The 13,640-nt window shown below is 37.2% G+C and overlaps 1 protein-coding gene across 2 annotated transcripts; it reads right to left on the bottom strand.

The window, feature by feature from the left end:
* Positions 1-4,812: 4,812 nt before the first annotated feature.
* Positions 4,813-12,547, bottom strand: tomm40 (translocase of outer mitochondrial membrane 40 homolog (yeast)). Of its 2 annotated transcripts, none has more exons than XM_042489931.2 (9): positions 12,397-12,547; positions 10,045-10,280; positions 9,704-9,864; positions 8,904-9,005; positions 8,676-8,781; positions 6,539-6,661; positions 6,249-6,325; positions 5,448-5,550; positions 4,813-5,319 (listed from the first exon to the last, which is right to left on the bottom strand). In XM_042489931.2, the coding sequence occupies exons 2-9, from the start codon at positions 10,259-10,261 to the stop codon at positions 5,180-5,182; spliced, it is 1,029 nt and encodes a 342-aa protein (XP_042345865.1). In that variant the 5' UTR covers positions 10,262-10,280; positions 12,397-12,547; the 3' UTR covers positions 4,813-5,179. The 2 variants fall into 2 exon arrangements, with proteins under 2 accessions (XP_042345865.1, XP_042345866.1); XM_042489932.2 differs by having other exon boundaries at positions 10,045-10,270; positions 12,397-12,531.
* Positions 12,548-13,640: the final 1,093 nt, after the last annotated feature.

Raw genomic sequence — 13,640 nt, forward strand, 5'->3', positions numbered from 1 at the left:
ATTAAATAGCGTACTGAAGCACGCCATAGCATTAAAACGTGCAAAGCCCAAAAACAACATGAAATAGCATGTCGAAAAAATGACCAAAAAGCAAGGCTATAGTAAGGCAAAATGTCAAAAATTGACATGTCCCAAAAACAGCCGAAAACACCTCAAAACAGCATTAAATAGCGCATTGAAGCACGCCATAGCATTAAAAGCGTGCAAAAAGCATTTAAAACAACATGAAATAGCATGTCGAAAAAATGACCAAAAAAGCAAGGCTATAGTAAGGCAAAAATGTCAAAAATTGACATGTCCCAAAAACAGCCGAAAACAACTCAAAACAGCATGAAATAGCGTACTGAAGCACGCCATAAGATTAAAACGTGCAAAAACGGCCCAAAACAACATGAAATAGCATGTCGAAAAAATGACCAAAAAAGCAAGGCTATAGTAAGGCAAAAATGTCAAAAATTGACATGTCCCAAAAACAGCTGAAAACACCTTAAAACAGCATAAAATAGCGATTGAAGCACGCCATAGCATTAAAACGTGCAAAAACGGCCCAAAACAACATGAAATAGCATGTCGAAAAAATGACCAAAAAAGCAAGGCTATAGTAAGGCAAAAATGTCAAAAATTGACATGTCCCAAAAACAGCCGAAAACACCTCAAAACAGCATTAAATAGCGTGCTGAAGCACGCCATAGCATTAAAACGATGCAAAACGGCCCAAAAACAACATAATCTAACATGTCGAAAAAATGACCAAAAAAGCAAGGCTATAGTAAGGCAAAAATGTCAAAAATTGACATGTCCTTAAAACAACAGAAAACACCTCAAAACAGCTTTAAATAGCGTGCTGAGACACGCCATAGCATTAAAACGTGCAAAAATGGCCCAAAACAACATAATCTAGCATGTCGAAAAAATGACCTGAGAAGCAAGGCTATAGTAAGGCAAAAATGTCAAAAATTGACATGTCCCAAAAACAGCCGAAAACACCTCAAAACAGCATTAAATAGCGTACTGAAGCACGCCATAGCATTAAAACGTGCAAAAACGGCCCAAAACAACATGAAATAGCATGTCGAAAAAATGACCAAAAAAGCAAGGCTATAGTAAGGCAAAAATGTCAAAAATTGACATGTCCCAAAAACAGCCGAAAACACCTCAAAACAGCATTAAATAGCGTACTGAAGCACGCCATAGCATTAAAACGTGCAAAAACGGCCCAAAACAACATAATCTAACATGTCGAAAAAATGACCAAAAAAGCAAGGCTATAGTAAGGCAAAAATGTCAAAAATTGACATGTCCCAAAAACAGCCGAAAACACCTCAAAACAGCATTAAATAGCGTACTGAAGCACGCCATAGCATTAAAACGTGCAAAAACGGCCCAAAACAACATGAAATAGCATGTCGAAAAAATGACCAAAAAAGCAAGGCTATAGTAAGGCCAAAATGTCAAAAATTGACATGTCCCAAAAACAGCCGAAAACACCTCAAAACAGCATTAAATAGCGTACTGAAGCACGCCATAGCATTAAAACGATGCAAAAGCAGGCCAAAACAACATGAAATAGCATGTCGAAAAAATGACCAAAAAAGCAAGGCTATAGTAAGGCAAAAATGTCAAAAATTGACATGTCCCAAAAACAGCCGAAAACAACTCAAAACAGCATGAAATAGCGTACTGAAGCACGCCATAGGATTAAAACGTGCAAAAACGGCCCAAAACAACATGAAATAGCATGTCGAAAAAATGACCAAAAAAGCAAGGCTATAGTAAGGCAAAAATGTCAAAAATTGACATGTCCTTAAAACAACAGAAAACACCTCAAAACAGCTTTAAATAGCGTGCTGAGACACGCCATAGCATTAAAACGTGCAAAAATGGCCCAAAACAACATAATCTAGCATGTCGAAAAAATGACCTGAGAAGCAAGGCTATAGTAAGGCAAAAATGTCAAAAATTGACATGTCCCAAAAACAGCCGAATACACCTCAAAACAGCATTAAATAAGCGCATTGAAGCACGCCATAGCATTAAAAGCGATGCAAAAGCCCAAAACAACATGAAATAGCATGTCGAAAAAATGACCAAAAAAGCAAGGCTATAGTAAGGCAAAAATGTCAAAAATTGACATGTCCCAAAAACAGCCGAAAACACCTCAAAACAGCATTAAATAGCGTACTGAAGCACGCCATAGCATTAAAACGTGCATAAACGGCCCAAAACAACATAATCTAGCATGTCGAAAAAATGACCAAAAAAGCAAGGCTATAGTAAGGCAAAAATGTCAAAAATTGACATGTCCTTAAAACAACAGAAAACACCTCAAAACAGCTTTAAATAGCGTGCTGAGACACGCCATAGCATTAAAACGTGCAAAAACGGCCCAAAACAACATGAAATAGCATGTCGAAAAAATGACCAAAAAAGCAAGGCTATAGTAAGGCAAAAATGTCAAAAATTGACATGTCCCAAAAACAACCGAAAACACCTCAAAACAGCATAAAATAGTGTACTGAAGCACACCACAGCGTTAAAACGTACAAAAACGAGCCAAAACACCAAAATATAGCATGTCGAAAAAATGACCAAAAAAGCAAGGCTATAGTAAGGCAAAAATGTCAAAAATTGACATGTCCCAAAAACAGCCGAAAACACCTCAAAACAGCATTAAATAGCGCATTGAAGCACGCCAAAGCATAAAAACGTGCAAAAACGGCCCAAAACAACATGAAATAGCATGTCGAAAAAAATGACCAAAAAAGCAAGGCTATAGTAAGGTAAAAATGTCAAAAATTGACATGTCCCAAAAACAGCCGAAAACACCTCAAAACAGCATTAAATAGCATACTGAAGCACGCCATAGCATTAAAACGTGCAAAAACGGCCCAAAACAACATGAAATAGCATGTCGAAAAAATGACCAAAAAAGCAAGGCTATAGTAAGGCAAAAATGTCAAAAATTGACATGTCCCAAAAACAGCCGAAAACACCTCAAAACAGCATAAAATAGTGTACTGAAGCACGCCACAGCGTTAAAACGGACAAAAACGAGCCAAAACACGAAAAATATAGCATGTCGAAAAAAATGACCAAAAAAGCAAGGCTATAGTAAGGCAAAAATGTCAAAAATTGACATGTCCCAAAAACAACCGAAAACACCTCAAAACAGCATTAAATAGCGTACTGAAGCACGCCATAGCATTAAAACGTGCAAAAACGGCCCAAAACAACATGAAATAGCATGTCGAAAAAATGACCAAAAAAGCAAGGCTATAGTAAGGCAAAAATGTCAAAAATTGACATGTCCCAAAAACAGCCGAAAACACCTCAAAACAGCATTAAATAGCGTACTGAAGCACGCCATAGCATTAAAACGTGCAAAAACGGCCCAAAACAACATGAAATAGCATGTCGAAAAAATGACCAAAAAAGCAAGGCTATAGTAAGGCCAAAATGTCAAAAATTGACATGTCCGAAAAACAACCAAAAACACCTCAAAACAGCATAAAATAGTGTACTGAAGCACGCCACAGCGTTAAAACGTACAAAAACGAGCCAAAACACCAAAATATAGCATGTCGAAAAAATGACCAAAAAGGCAAGGCTATAGTAAGGCAAAAATGTCAAAAATTGACATGTCCCAAAAACAACAGAAAACACCTCAAAACAGCATTAAATAGCGTACTGAAGCACGCCATAGCATTAAAATGTGCAAAAACGGCCCAAAACAACATGAAATAGTATGTCAAAAAAATGACCAAAAAGCAAGGCTATAGTAAGGCAAAACTGTTAAAATTTGACATGTCCCAAAAACTGCCGAAAACACCTCAAAACAGCATTAAATAGCGTACTGAAGCACGCCATAGCATTAAAACGTGCAAAAACGGTCCAAAACAACATAATCTAGCATGCTGAAAAAATGACCAAAAAAGCAAGGCTATAGTAAGGCAAAAATGTCAAAAATTGACATTTCCCAAAAATAACTATAAACACCTCAAAAAAACTTTAAACAGCGTAAAATAGTGTGCTTAGACACACCATAGCATTCAAATGTGCAAAAACGGCCCAAAACATCATAATATCGTATGTCAAAAAAACGACCAATGTTTTGGGCAGCTTTTGCAACATTCTATGTCATGACGTGTCTCTGCACGCTATTACATTCTGTTTTCAGCTGTCTTTGGGACATGTCATATTGTAGTTTTTTTCGACAGGCTATATTATGGCATTTTGGTGATATGCTATGCTATGGCACGTCTTGGCATGCTATTTTACGCAATTTTTAGCCTTCTAGCCTTTAGCCTCCATCTTATTTTCTGCCATGTTAAAGACATGCTATACTATGAAGTTTTTGGCAAAATGTGACATTTTTTGACAAAATATAATAAGGCGTTTCGTTCAACCTTTCTAATGACATTTTAATACCACGCTATGGCTTACTTTATGATACACCAGACCTTTCTAATAACTTTTTATGATATACTATATTATTTAGTCATAGTCTGTCAAAAAATACACTTTTGAGCGTGCTATGACAATAACACATCTTAGAATAGGTGCTAAATTATACTGTCATGATTTTTCAGAATAATTGACTGACCTGATGAAGCTCACGTCTGATGTGTTGCTCCTGGGCCCCCTTGAAGACTCTTCTCGCATGCTAGGATCCCATCGGGGGAGGAATTTACTGCTGGCAATAAAGCATGTTAACATTTTACGTAAAAAATCTTAAAATATGAACCACAAAATAAGCATATTATTTCACCCTGTGCACCCACTTCTTGAAGCATACCAATCACAAAAGCCTCCTTTACAAAAAGTAATCACATTTATTTTAATCATCATACATGTTCACCATATATTATGTCTACCCACTTACTTTGATTTTCACATCACATGTTCTCATGCATCACTGATGCCCTCTGATATACATCTCTCTAGCCTCTGGGTATATCCAATACACCATAAAGGAAAGACATTTGTGCTACAGAATGTAGGCATGGCTTGGCCAGTCCTGGCTCCTTGGTAGTTGTCTTTGTCTCTCTGTCTGCCCCAGAAATCACAGTTGTAAGAGAGTCTCTGAATCCAATTTCTAAAACTTAGTCCAGGTTCCTGTATGTCTCTGTGCCGGTCCAAGCTTTGGCCTGCGAGCTGGCTCCAGGTGGCCTCCTCACCTCTAGCCAATGGTGACACCAAAGCCACACTGGAACTTGTTTTTGCGGTGGTTTAGAAAAGCTCCTAGGGCCAGTGTGAGAGGCAGTGGCACCAGTTTCTTTTCAAGGGTTGCCCCAACAACCCAGTTACTGTCAACTGTGCCTGCAGAGAGTAAAGGTAACAATGAGGAAGGATTCCGTTGAAAGGAAATCAATTTTGGTTTTGTAGTTTGAGATGAATAGTCACTTTACTGTCATGGCTGTGGGTGCGTTTATACGGCATTTGTTTACCTTTAAAGAGCAAGTTAGCTTTGGGAACGTCCAACTGGTAACCAAAGGATGTTGTGGTGTCTTGCATCCTTGTGCTGGCTTCAAATTCAACTCCTATCTGCAACTGTAGCAATGGACATAAATTAAATGATAGATGATGATTATTACACATGCCCACACCCATTAAGAGTACAATCACTTTTCTGTTTTGCCTCACTCCTCTCAGCTCCCACCTCCCTGCAGTCTTTAAAGTTATAAACCAAATATCTACCATTTGTGAGGTTGCGCAGTGCTTATTTACAGTTCTACAAAATTGCAGATTACTGTCAGCAACTATAAATTGTTTAGAGCCCTACACATCTCTCTGCGACAAACAGTTTTGAAGTTATTGTGGATAATAAAAAACAGCCAATAAAGAGAATGGGTGACGCTTGGTCATTGCACAGAGAAAAATTACTCTGACTGGGAGCTGGGAGAAGGGAGATGGGAGGAATAAGCAGGGGGCTCAGAGGTGGGACGGGAGGTGAAAGGCTCGGGGCTCCCATTTCCCACAAAGAGATTGTAAAGGCTCTCGCTAATATGCACGTTAAAAGAATATTTTTTGTCGAAATATCTGTTCTTACAATTTAAGAGACCATAAACCGTTTCAATGTACATAAAAGGCATGTGAGTGTTATTTTAGGACAGACCTAAAAAAATGTAAGCCCATTCTTTGAGCTAAAACAAAAAATTGGAAACAAAATACTGCATTTCAGCAGTTTAATGAGAGGAACCATGACCAACAGAAATATATCCACACATACTTATACTAATTTTAGGTACCTGATCATTAGCTTTGTGATAGTATGTAGCATGAGCTCCTGCCCCTCCCAAAGTCAAAGTAGCTACATAGTTGTCCCCTGATGAGAGAAAAAAAAGGGATTTAAACATTTATCACACAGACAACATAAAACAATGAGAGGGAATAATGAACCAAATCTCATCAAATCCAGGTCACACTACAGCAAAGTGAATTCAAGTAACTCACCATGATAAATAAACAATTTGGTAATTGGGAAATATTACATTACAAAGTAAAATATGAATGCAAGAATAATGGAGTCTTGATTTACCTGTGTATCTGCCCAGGAGAGAGGTGACCGCTCCTTCCTCCCCTGGTCTCCTGTGGTACACGAGCTCACCACCCAGAGCCAGCGCTGGTGTGATGGACTGGAGATAGTGGCCCACCAAAATACCTGAGGGAAAACAGCGAAAGAGCTTCCGTTGTGTAGTATTGTACCTTCTCATCTATACTCCTAGTTTAATTTCTTCCCCTCTTTCAGGTCTTCTGCCTCTTTGTTTTAAATTTTGCCGCCCCCGGTTTATTTTTTTACAGATATTTTAGTATTCTTTCATCCTGATGATAATGTCGAATGAAGCACGACACATGTCAACAATCTGACTGCTGACCTCAATATTTCCTTGGTACAGACACAAATGTTCCGTCAGTTTCAGAATATTGTTAAAATCTCAATTTTGGTTTAGACAATATTTCACACTTACAAACTTAGTAGTATGGTATGTTGTTCAAAAAAAAGTCAAACGTCATAGTATAGTACATCATTCAAAAAAAATCATGCAAACGTCACAGTGTAGTGTGTTGATCGAAAAGTCGTCAAAATTAGGTCGCTTTAAGTGTTGTCCTAATTGGGCCTAAGAGTCTTGTCTAACATACCCTCAGATTAGCCTGTTAGATGTGGTATCCTTAAAGCATGAAAGGGGAACATTACTGATTATTGTGCCAACATTTTATGTTTAATTGGTTAATAAAATGATAGATAACTAAAACTGTAGTCAATTCTGTACAGTCAAAACTTATACCTAAAAATGACACGCCAACGTGTCAAAGCCCAAAGACATTCAGTTTGTCATATAAAATAGTTAAAACTCAAACAGAGAAATATGTCTTCTCTCCAAATTAAAAACTTCAATTTATAGCATTTTTTTTGGACCACAATTTGAGTAATTGGCTCCAGTGTCTTGTGAAAAAACATGGGCTTACAGCTGTTACTTTAACATAAAAATTATTCAAATTAAAATTATTATTGAATCGCTTAATGAAATTTAGTTTACTCTGTCCAATGGCCCAGCCAAGTTTCTTAAGCTCTGGGGAGCCTTTATTGAACATTTTAGGAAGGACAGATGTCAACCTCAGAACCAACTGAACTGGACTGAATTTCAATTTTCTAGACGTTGTCTTGGGCGTTACTCAGCCTCACTTGGTCTCGTTTCCATGGACTCTTGTCTCTGACACTCAGTCTACAGAAAGTCCTCCTAAATGGCATACAAACTCATGGTACCATTTGTCATCAAAGTAGTATTAAAAAAGTCACACAATTCAATGTCGTCCATTATGGGGAAAAAAAAGTCATGGTATTGTGTAACGGTGGTATCTAATATGTCATTCAAAGAAGCACAAAAAAGTCGTAGCACACTATGTTGTCCAAAATGGCATCAAGGAGTCAAGGTACAGTATGTCATCCAAAACAGCCTAAAAATGGCAAAGTATAGTATGCTTTCCACAACAAAATTAAAAAGTCATCAAATAGAATGATGTGAACATACTTGAAAATAAGTCATACAATAGAATGTCATCCAAAATTGCATAAAAACAAATATAATACTGTCGTCCAAAACAGCATGAAAAAATCATACTATGTGATGTCGTTGACATAGGAAAATAAAGTTGTAGTGTACGATGTCATCAAAAAAAAAAAATCAGAAAAAGGTGACAGTGAAACATAGATGGGAGAAGAACTTCGGTGTTCACCTTAATGATCACACCTGGTGCAAAGTTTTGTAAAATGCCAAATAGATCCCTAGATCCGATAAGTAATGACATGCATGTGCGCACTTTTTCTGCGAGCTGCCGGTTTTGATTTATTTCGTCGTGGTCTTTGGTGTCCGTTTGTTTTTGTCATTTGCAAAAATTGCCCAAAAGAAATCAGGAATAAAACATATACGAACAAGTATCAGATCCTTATCTGCAGACATCCTGTATTAAAGGACTGACCAGGGTGAAAAAAAATCTTGATCCAGACATCTCCACTTGTTAATTTTGTCTTGTTCACGTATGTCAACCCTATCACTGAGCCATTAACAATGTTAATATCTTACCATTGCTCTCACTCATAGCAAACCCCTTGGTTCAACGTATTAGCAATGTATACAACAAAACCTCCAACGACAATTATGTAAAAGTTTTCATACCAGATCCAACGAGTACATCTGGATTCCCAAGCGTCACCGCGGAGGTGAAGTCTTCGCCGCGATACTCCATGTCACACTGCCAGTTCACAAACTTATGCTGCTGAGTCTGCAACAAACAAACGGAGATAAAAACTTTGAGACTGGACTGCAAATGTCAGTGACATTTAAAGGCTGAAAACAAAAGTCTCGAAAAGACAACAACTGAAACAGTGTTTCAAGTCTACTTACCTGGATGGCTATTTTGGAGCGTACAGCAGATGTGAGCTGGTGGATGATCTGGGCATTCAGGCTACCAGTATTGTCCATATCTCCGACCATGACTGGGAATGACTGAAGAGACATAACACGCATTCATCAGCTTTGAAGTCATGTATATGTTTGAAATATCTGTATTAAAAATGCAGCCAAGTGCAATAATAGAGGCCCTCTGGCTATATATCTTCCTGACAACTGTGGTGTTTTTGAGCTGTACTTATCAATTGCTTGTGCGCTCTTACTGTAGTAGGTTATTCAGTTTTTAACCTTAAAGAAATAACGTGTCATTAAAAAAATATATTCACCTGCAACCAATAAAAGAGTTAACATTTTAACTTTAAAGCACTGTCATACTTTTGTGTATGCTGATTCCAGCAGTTTGCTCTCCAATACATTTGTTGTATACATTTATTTTTACCCAATAATAAATTCTGTCCATTGACAAAGACACTTGCCTTCATTTCTTTTGTTCTCTAAGTAAAAAAAAGGATTTTTACTTCCCAAAAACAGAGCAACAAGGCTTAAAAAAATTGCAGTTCATCATTTTTAAATGATCAGTGAACACAGCCTTAATTTACTAGTCAAACCCCGTGACCAATTTTCTGTGCAATTAGAGGGAGTTGATTGGGTATATTTTTTCATTCATGTAGCAAAGCAGCAACTAAAAACATAAAATCAGTCTTCTCTCATGACCGTGTAGATTAACAATCCAAAGTTATACTTGCAAACAGGATTTTATGAGTTTGTTTAGGATTTTAGAAAATGATCATTACCTCTGCTGGACCAGTCTGTTTACTGCCTACGTAGGTGGAGCCAAATCGATAGCCAGAGTCACCGAGGGTACTGAGGGTAATAGTATGGCTGACCTGGAAATGGTTACTCAGGCCTTTGTTGACCACTAACCGCACCCCTTCCATCTGAAGAGGAAACACCTCTAAAACAGAGAGAGGGCACAAAAAGATCTATGTCACTCAACATCAGGTGATTATACAAGCCCCCGCCAGTATGACAATAATGGTACTGTTACTTAATTATTACTTAAAAACTGAGGAATAAACTATGTGTCCTAAAATATTTAATGCACATCTCACAATTCAACAGCTGATTTTCTAACCTTTACATTTGCGGTGACACTCCTCATATGTGCCTGGGTTTGGGAGCGGGGACTCTGCATCTGCTGACTGCTCGCCAGATCCAGATGTTGGAGGGACGGAAGACACTGGGGGCATAGTGAACCCTGGAGGGACGGACACCAGCCCTGGGACCCCTTGACTACCTCCAGCTGCTGCTGGGGCAGGACTGGGGGAGGCGGCAGCCAACACACTGCCCATACTCTGAGACTGGAACAGACTGGGTTAAGAGATAGACAAGGCATGCATAATTGATCTGATTCATTAATTATATAAATGTAATTTAATCACGCAGCTGCAGGTAACTGGCCGTTAGGTTAAACCCTGAAACGGTGTGAGTAAAATTGGAGAGGTGTCATTTAACCAGTGGTGGAAAGTAAGAAAGTACATTTAAGTGTTTTATGTTTTCACTATTTTGAGCTAAGTTCTTATTTGATGTTATTTTATACTTTCACTCCACTACAAATCAGAGAGAAATAATTCTGACTCCACCACATTTACTTTATAATTTCAGTTAATCCACATATTCTGCCTAATAATAGGATGCAATTGTATCAAAGCTATGAAATCAACAAATCATACTATGTTTTATTATAAATTACAAGACACACCACAGCATATAAAGCAGTTTAACTTAGCGCCATATTTTCCAACTGTAAAACTAAAATAATGAACACTTTAGGGACTGTTCTTTATTTGCCTGTAAAGGAAGGTAGCTAGGGTGTGACTTTTGGTTTCTATTTTGAACCTCCCCAAAGCTAAAAAAACATTTTTTTCTTGAGCCTCCACTGAGTGACATGGGAAAAAAATGCACGATCCTCCCCACACCATAAATTACTTATTAGATTTCCATTCTTACCCTGTGGTGTTTTAAAGTAAAAACCTGAAGACAGAAATACAGACGTACCTATTTTACAGAAATTTTAGACGTGCATGCTGGTTAGTTCATGCAAGCAGTTGAGATTTGGCAAAATTTTGACATGCAAATCAAAATGATTTCAAGGAAACATTACTACTTTAAACTTAAATTTGGATATGCTTTTATTTCTGACATTAGTGTTCATCCCACAAAATGTGCTCGAGGACCATCGGCAATGTAAAAATCCTATGAAAATTTCAGGTTTTACAGTTTAAGGTTATAATAAACTGGCAATTTTTTAAGATGCTTGAAAAAAATCAGCAATAAAATGAGTACAAAATGCAGCCATTTAAGGTTGTCACAGAAGTAAAGGAATTGCACCGGAGCAGTAAAACCACAGTTAAACAAATAACACTAAGAGGAAAAAAATCACACTGTAAGAGATAAATATGCATAAATAGAAAGAATAACCTTAGTATATTCTGTAAGAATAATATATGTCCATAGAATAGCTATAGAATCTAAAATATCAAGAATATTTACTAGGAAAAATAACTAAGTATACATAACAAAAACACTACAGTACTAAATGCTAAAAAAAAAGAAAAGAAAATACAATATATGCATGAATGAATTAGTAAAAGTTAGCTTCAGTATGTAGTGAGGCAGAGTGGGAGGATCTTATGTGTAAATTCACCATGAAAATTGTCAAATAAACAATAACGAACGGTCCCTTAATGCATCCTTAATCTGAAATAGGCCATTCTGAACATTAAGTATATTACTTTTGGTACTCAGATGCAAATCATTTTTTACTTCCACTAAGTAAATTCTAAATGTATGAATTTTACTTGTGTTTGAGCTTTTCTACACTGTGGTGTTGCTAATATTACTTATGTAAGACATACGAGTACTTCTTCAACCACTACGTTTAACACACATTGGTTGCATGACTTGCAAGGTTTGATATGAACACATTAGTACTCTGCTAAGTACACAATCACACACTCCTCACGCAGTGTATCCAATGCACTTGGGCACAGTTAGCCCCAAACACGTTAGCTCACGGCTAGCATTAACTTGGCTAGCTACAGTGAGTGATCTGTCCTACAGGCTGCTGTAGCTAAGGCCCAGCTCAGTTAGACTCCTGATTTATAATATAAATTACAAAACAAACTGGTGGCCACAATAAAAACCTAACTGAGAGTTATGGTTTGCTGCAGATGCCATATTTGAGGGGCAGCCGGCGAAATTATCCGCTAGCAGTATTTAACCTGTGAAGGCTAATGTAAGCTAGCAGGGCTGGTTGGTTAGCTAACTGGCTAGGTAGCCATGTGGATTCGCCCACGAGATCTTTTCGTCTTCGTTTTGAAAACACGGCGCTAAGGAACGCAATGTGTGGCGGATTGATACTCTCGACAATCACCTTCTTCAAAAAAAAAAAATACTCGTGCGATTTTGAGATTTAGCTACTCACGCTGACGATGTGGGTCCAGGGGTAGTTCAACACCGGTAAAGTTCACCACAACGTCTGTGACAGTAGCTGACCAATGCCCGCCTACTTCCCGTAACTCATGCGCCGATTGGCTAATGCACATCTCAGTTCAACTGCTATTGGCTGAAATAACTGCTGGGACAGCCCCCTCTAGATGACGTGCCACGGGGTTCATTCGCTTAACATTCGTTTCATTCAATCTACAGCTGAATGACATTCCAAGGGTACACCTATTTTAGGGGCCGTAGTTTGTGATTATATTTACAAACTGCAAACCTATACCGCAACACTATTTAAATAATAAACAAATACATTTTTAGACAATTTTTAGGTGATAACTCGAGCTGTGCGATAAAAGGATATTGATCATTAGCTTATTATAATGTCAGCAAAACGGTTTCTACAGTTTAAGGCAAATTAAATGTGATACTTCAAAAACTTTTTTAAAGCCGTTCGGGATGAAATCTGACTGTAACCACAAATGTAAAAAAATAAATAATTAAAAGCATTTACTTTGAGATTAGGACAATTTTTACAAACATGTATTATAATATAAAACATTACATTTTTGGTCCAATGAAAAAGTTAGATCTGATTAGATTTGGGAAATACCTAGTATTTATTGGGGAGTTTTGTGTTTCTTATTTGGACTTCCACTGCTCAAAGAGGGATTCCCTAGATTAAAAAACAAAAAGATGTTACCAATTACTTTGAGATTTAGAGAAAAGCAAATCATAAAACTGTACTTCACATGCTTTGCATTTTTAAAACTTTTGAAAGATTGATTTAATACCACTTCAGGCCTTATTTTTAGATTAATTAATGCAATACCTTTTAAGACTTCAGGATCCACAACAATTCTGCACATAAATGTTTGATTTCTAACCACATTGTCAGCTAAAACAATTACAAAATCTTTTAAACTATCTGAACAAAAGAGTTTGACATGCTCCTGTCTTCTTTGTCTTTGTTTATTTGACATTATTTTGATTGTTTTAAATCTGCCCCAGATTTGTGAAATGTTCTGTGGTATTGCAATGGTCATGTTTTCACTACATCGTTTAAAACACTATTGGCCGTATGACTTCTTAAACTTCCACTCAGGAGCAAAACATCTGTCTTTAAAACTGAAAAAAAAATTATGATTTGGTATATTTTAATAGATAATTACTGATACTGATCAACATGAAAATTTTCATTGTGATGAGATTTTTAGGCCAGCCCTA

This window comes from Plectropomus leopardus, chromosome 11 (genome assembly GCF_026936395.1).
Source record: "Plectropomus leopardus strain MGB_pleo_1.0 chromosome 11, ASM2693639v1, whole genome shotgun sequence".
Classification (NCBI taxonomy): domain Eukaryota; kingdom Metazoa; phylum Chordata; class Actinopteri; order Perciformes; family Serranidae; genus Plectropomus; species Plectropomus leopardus.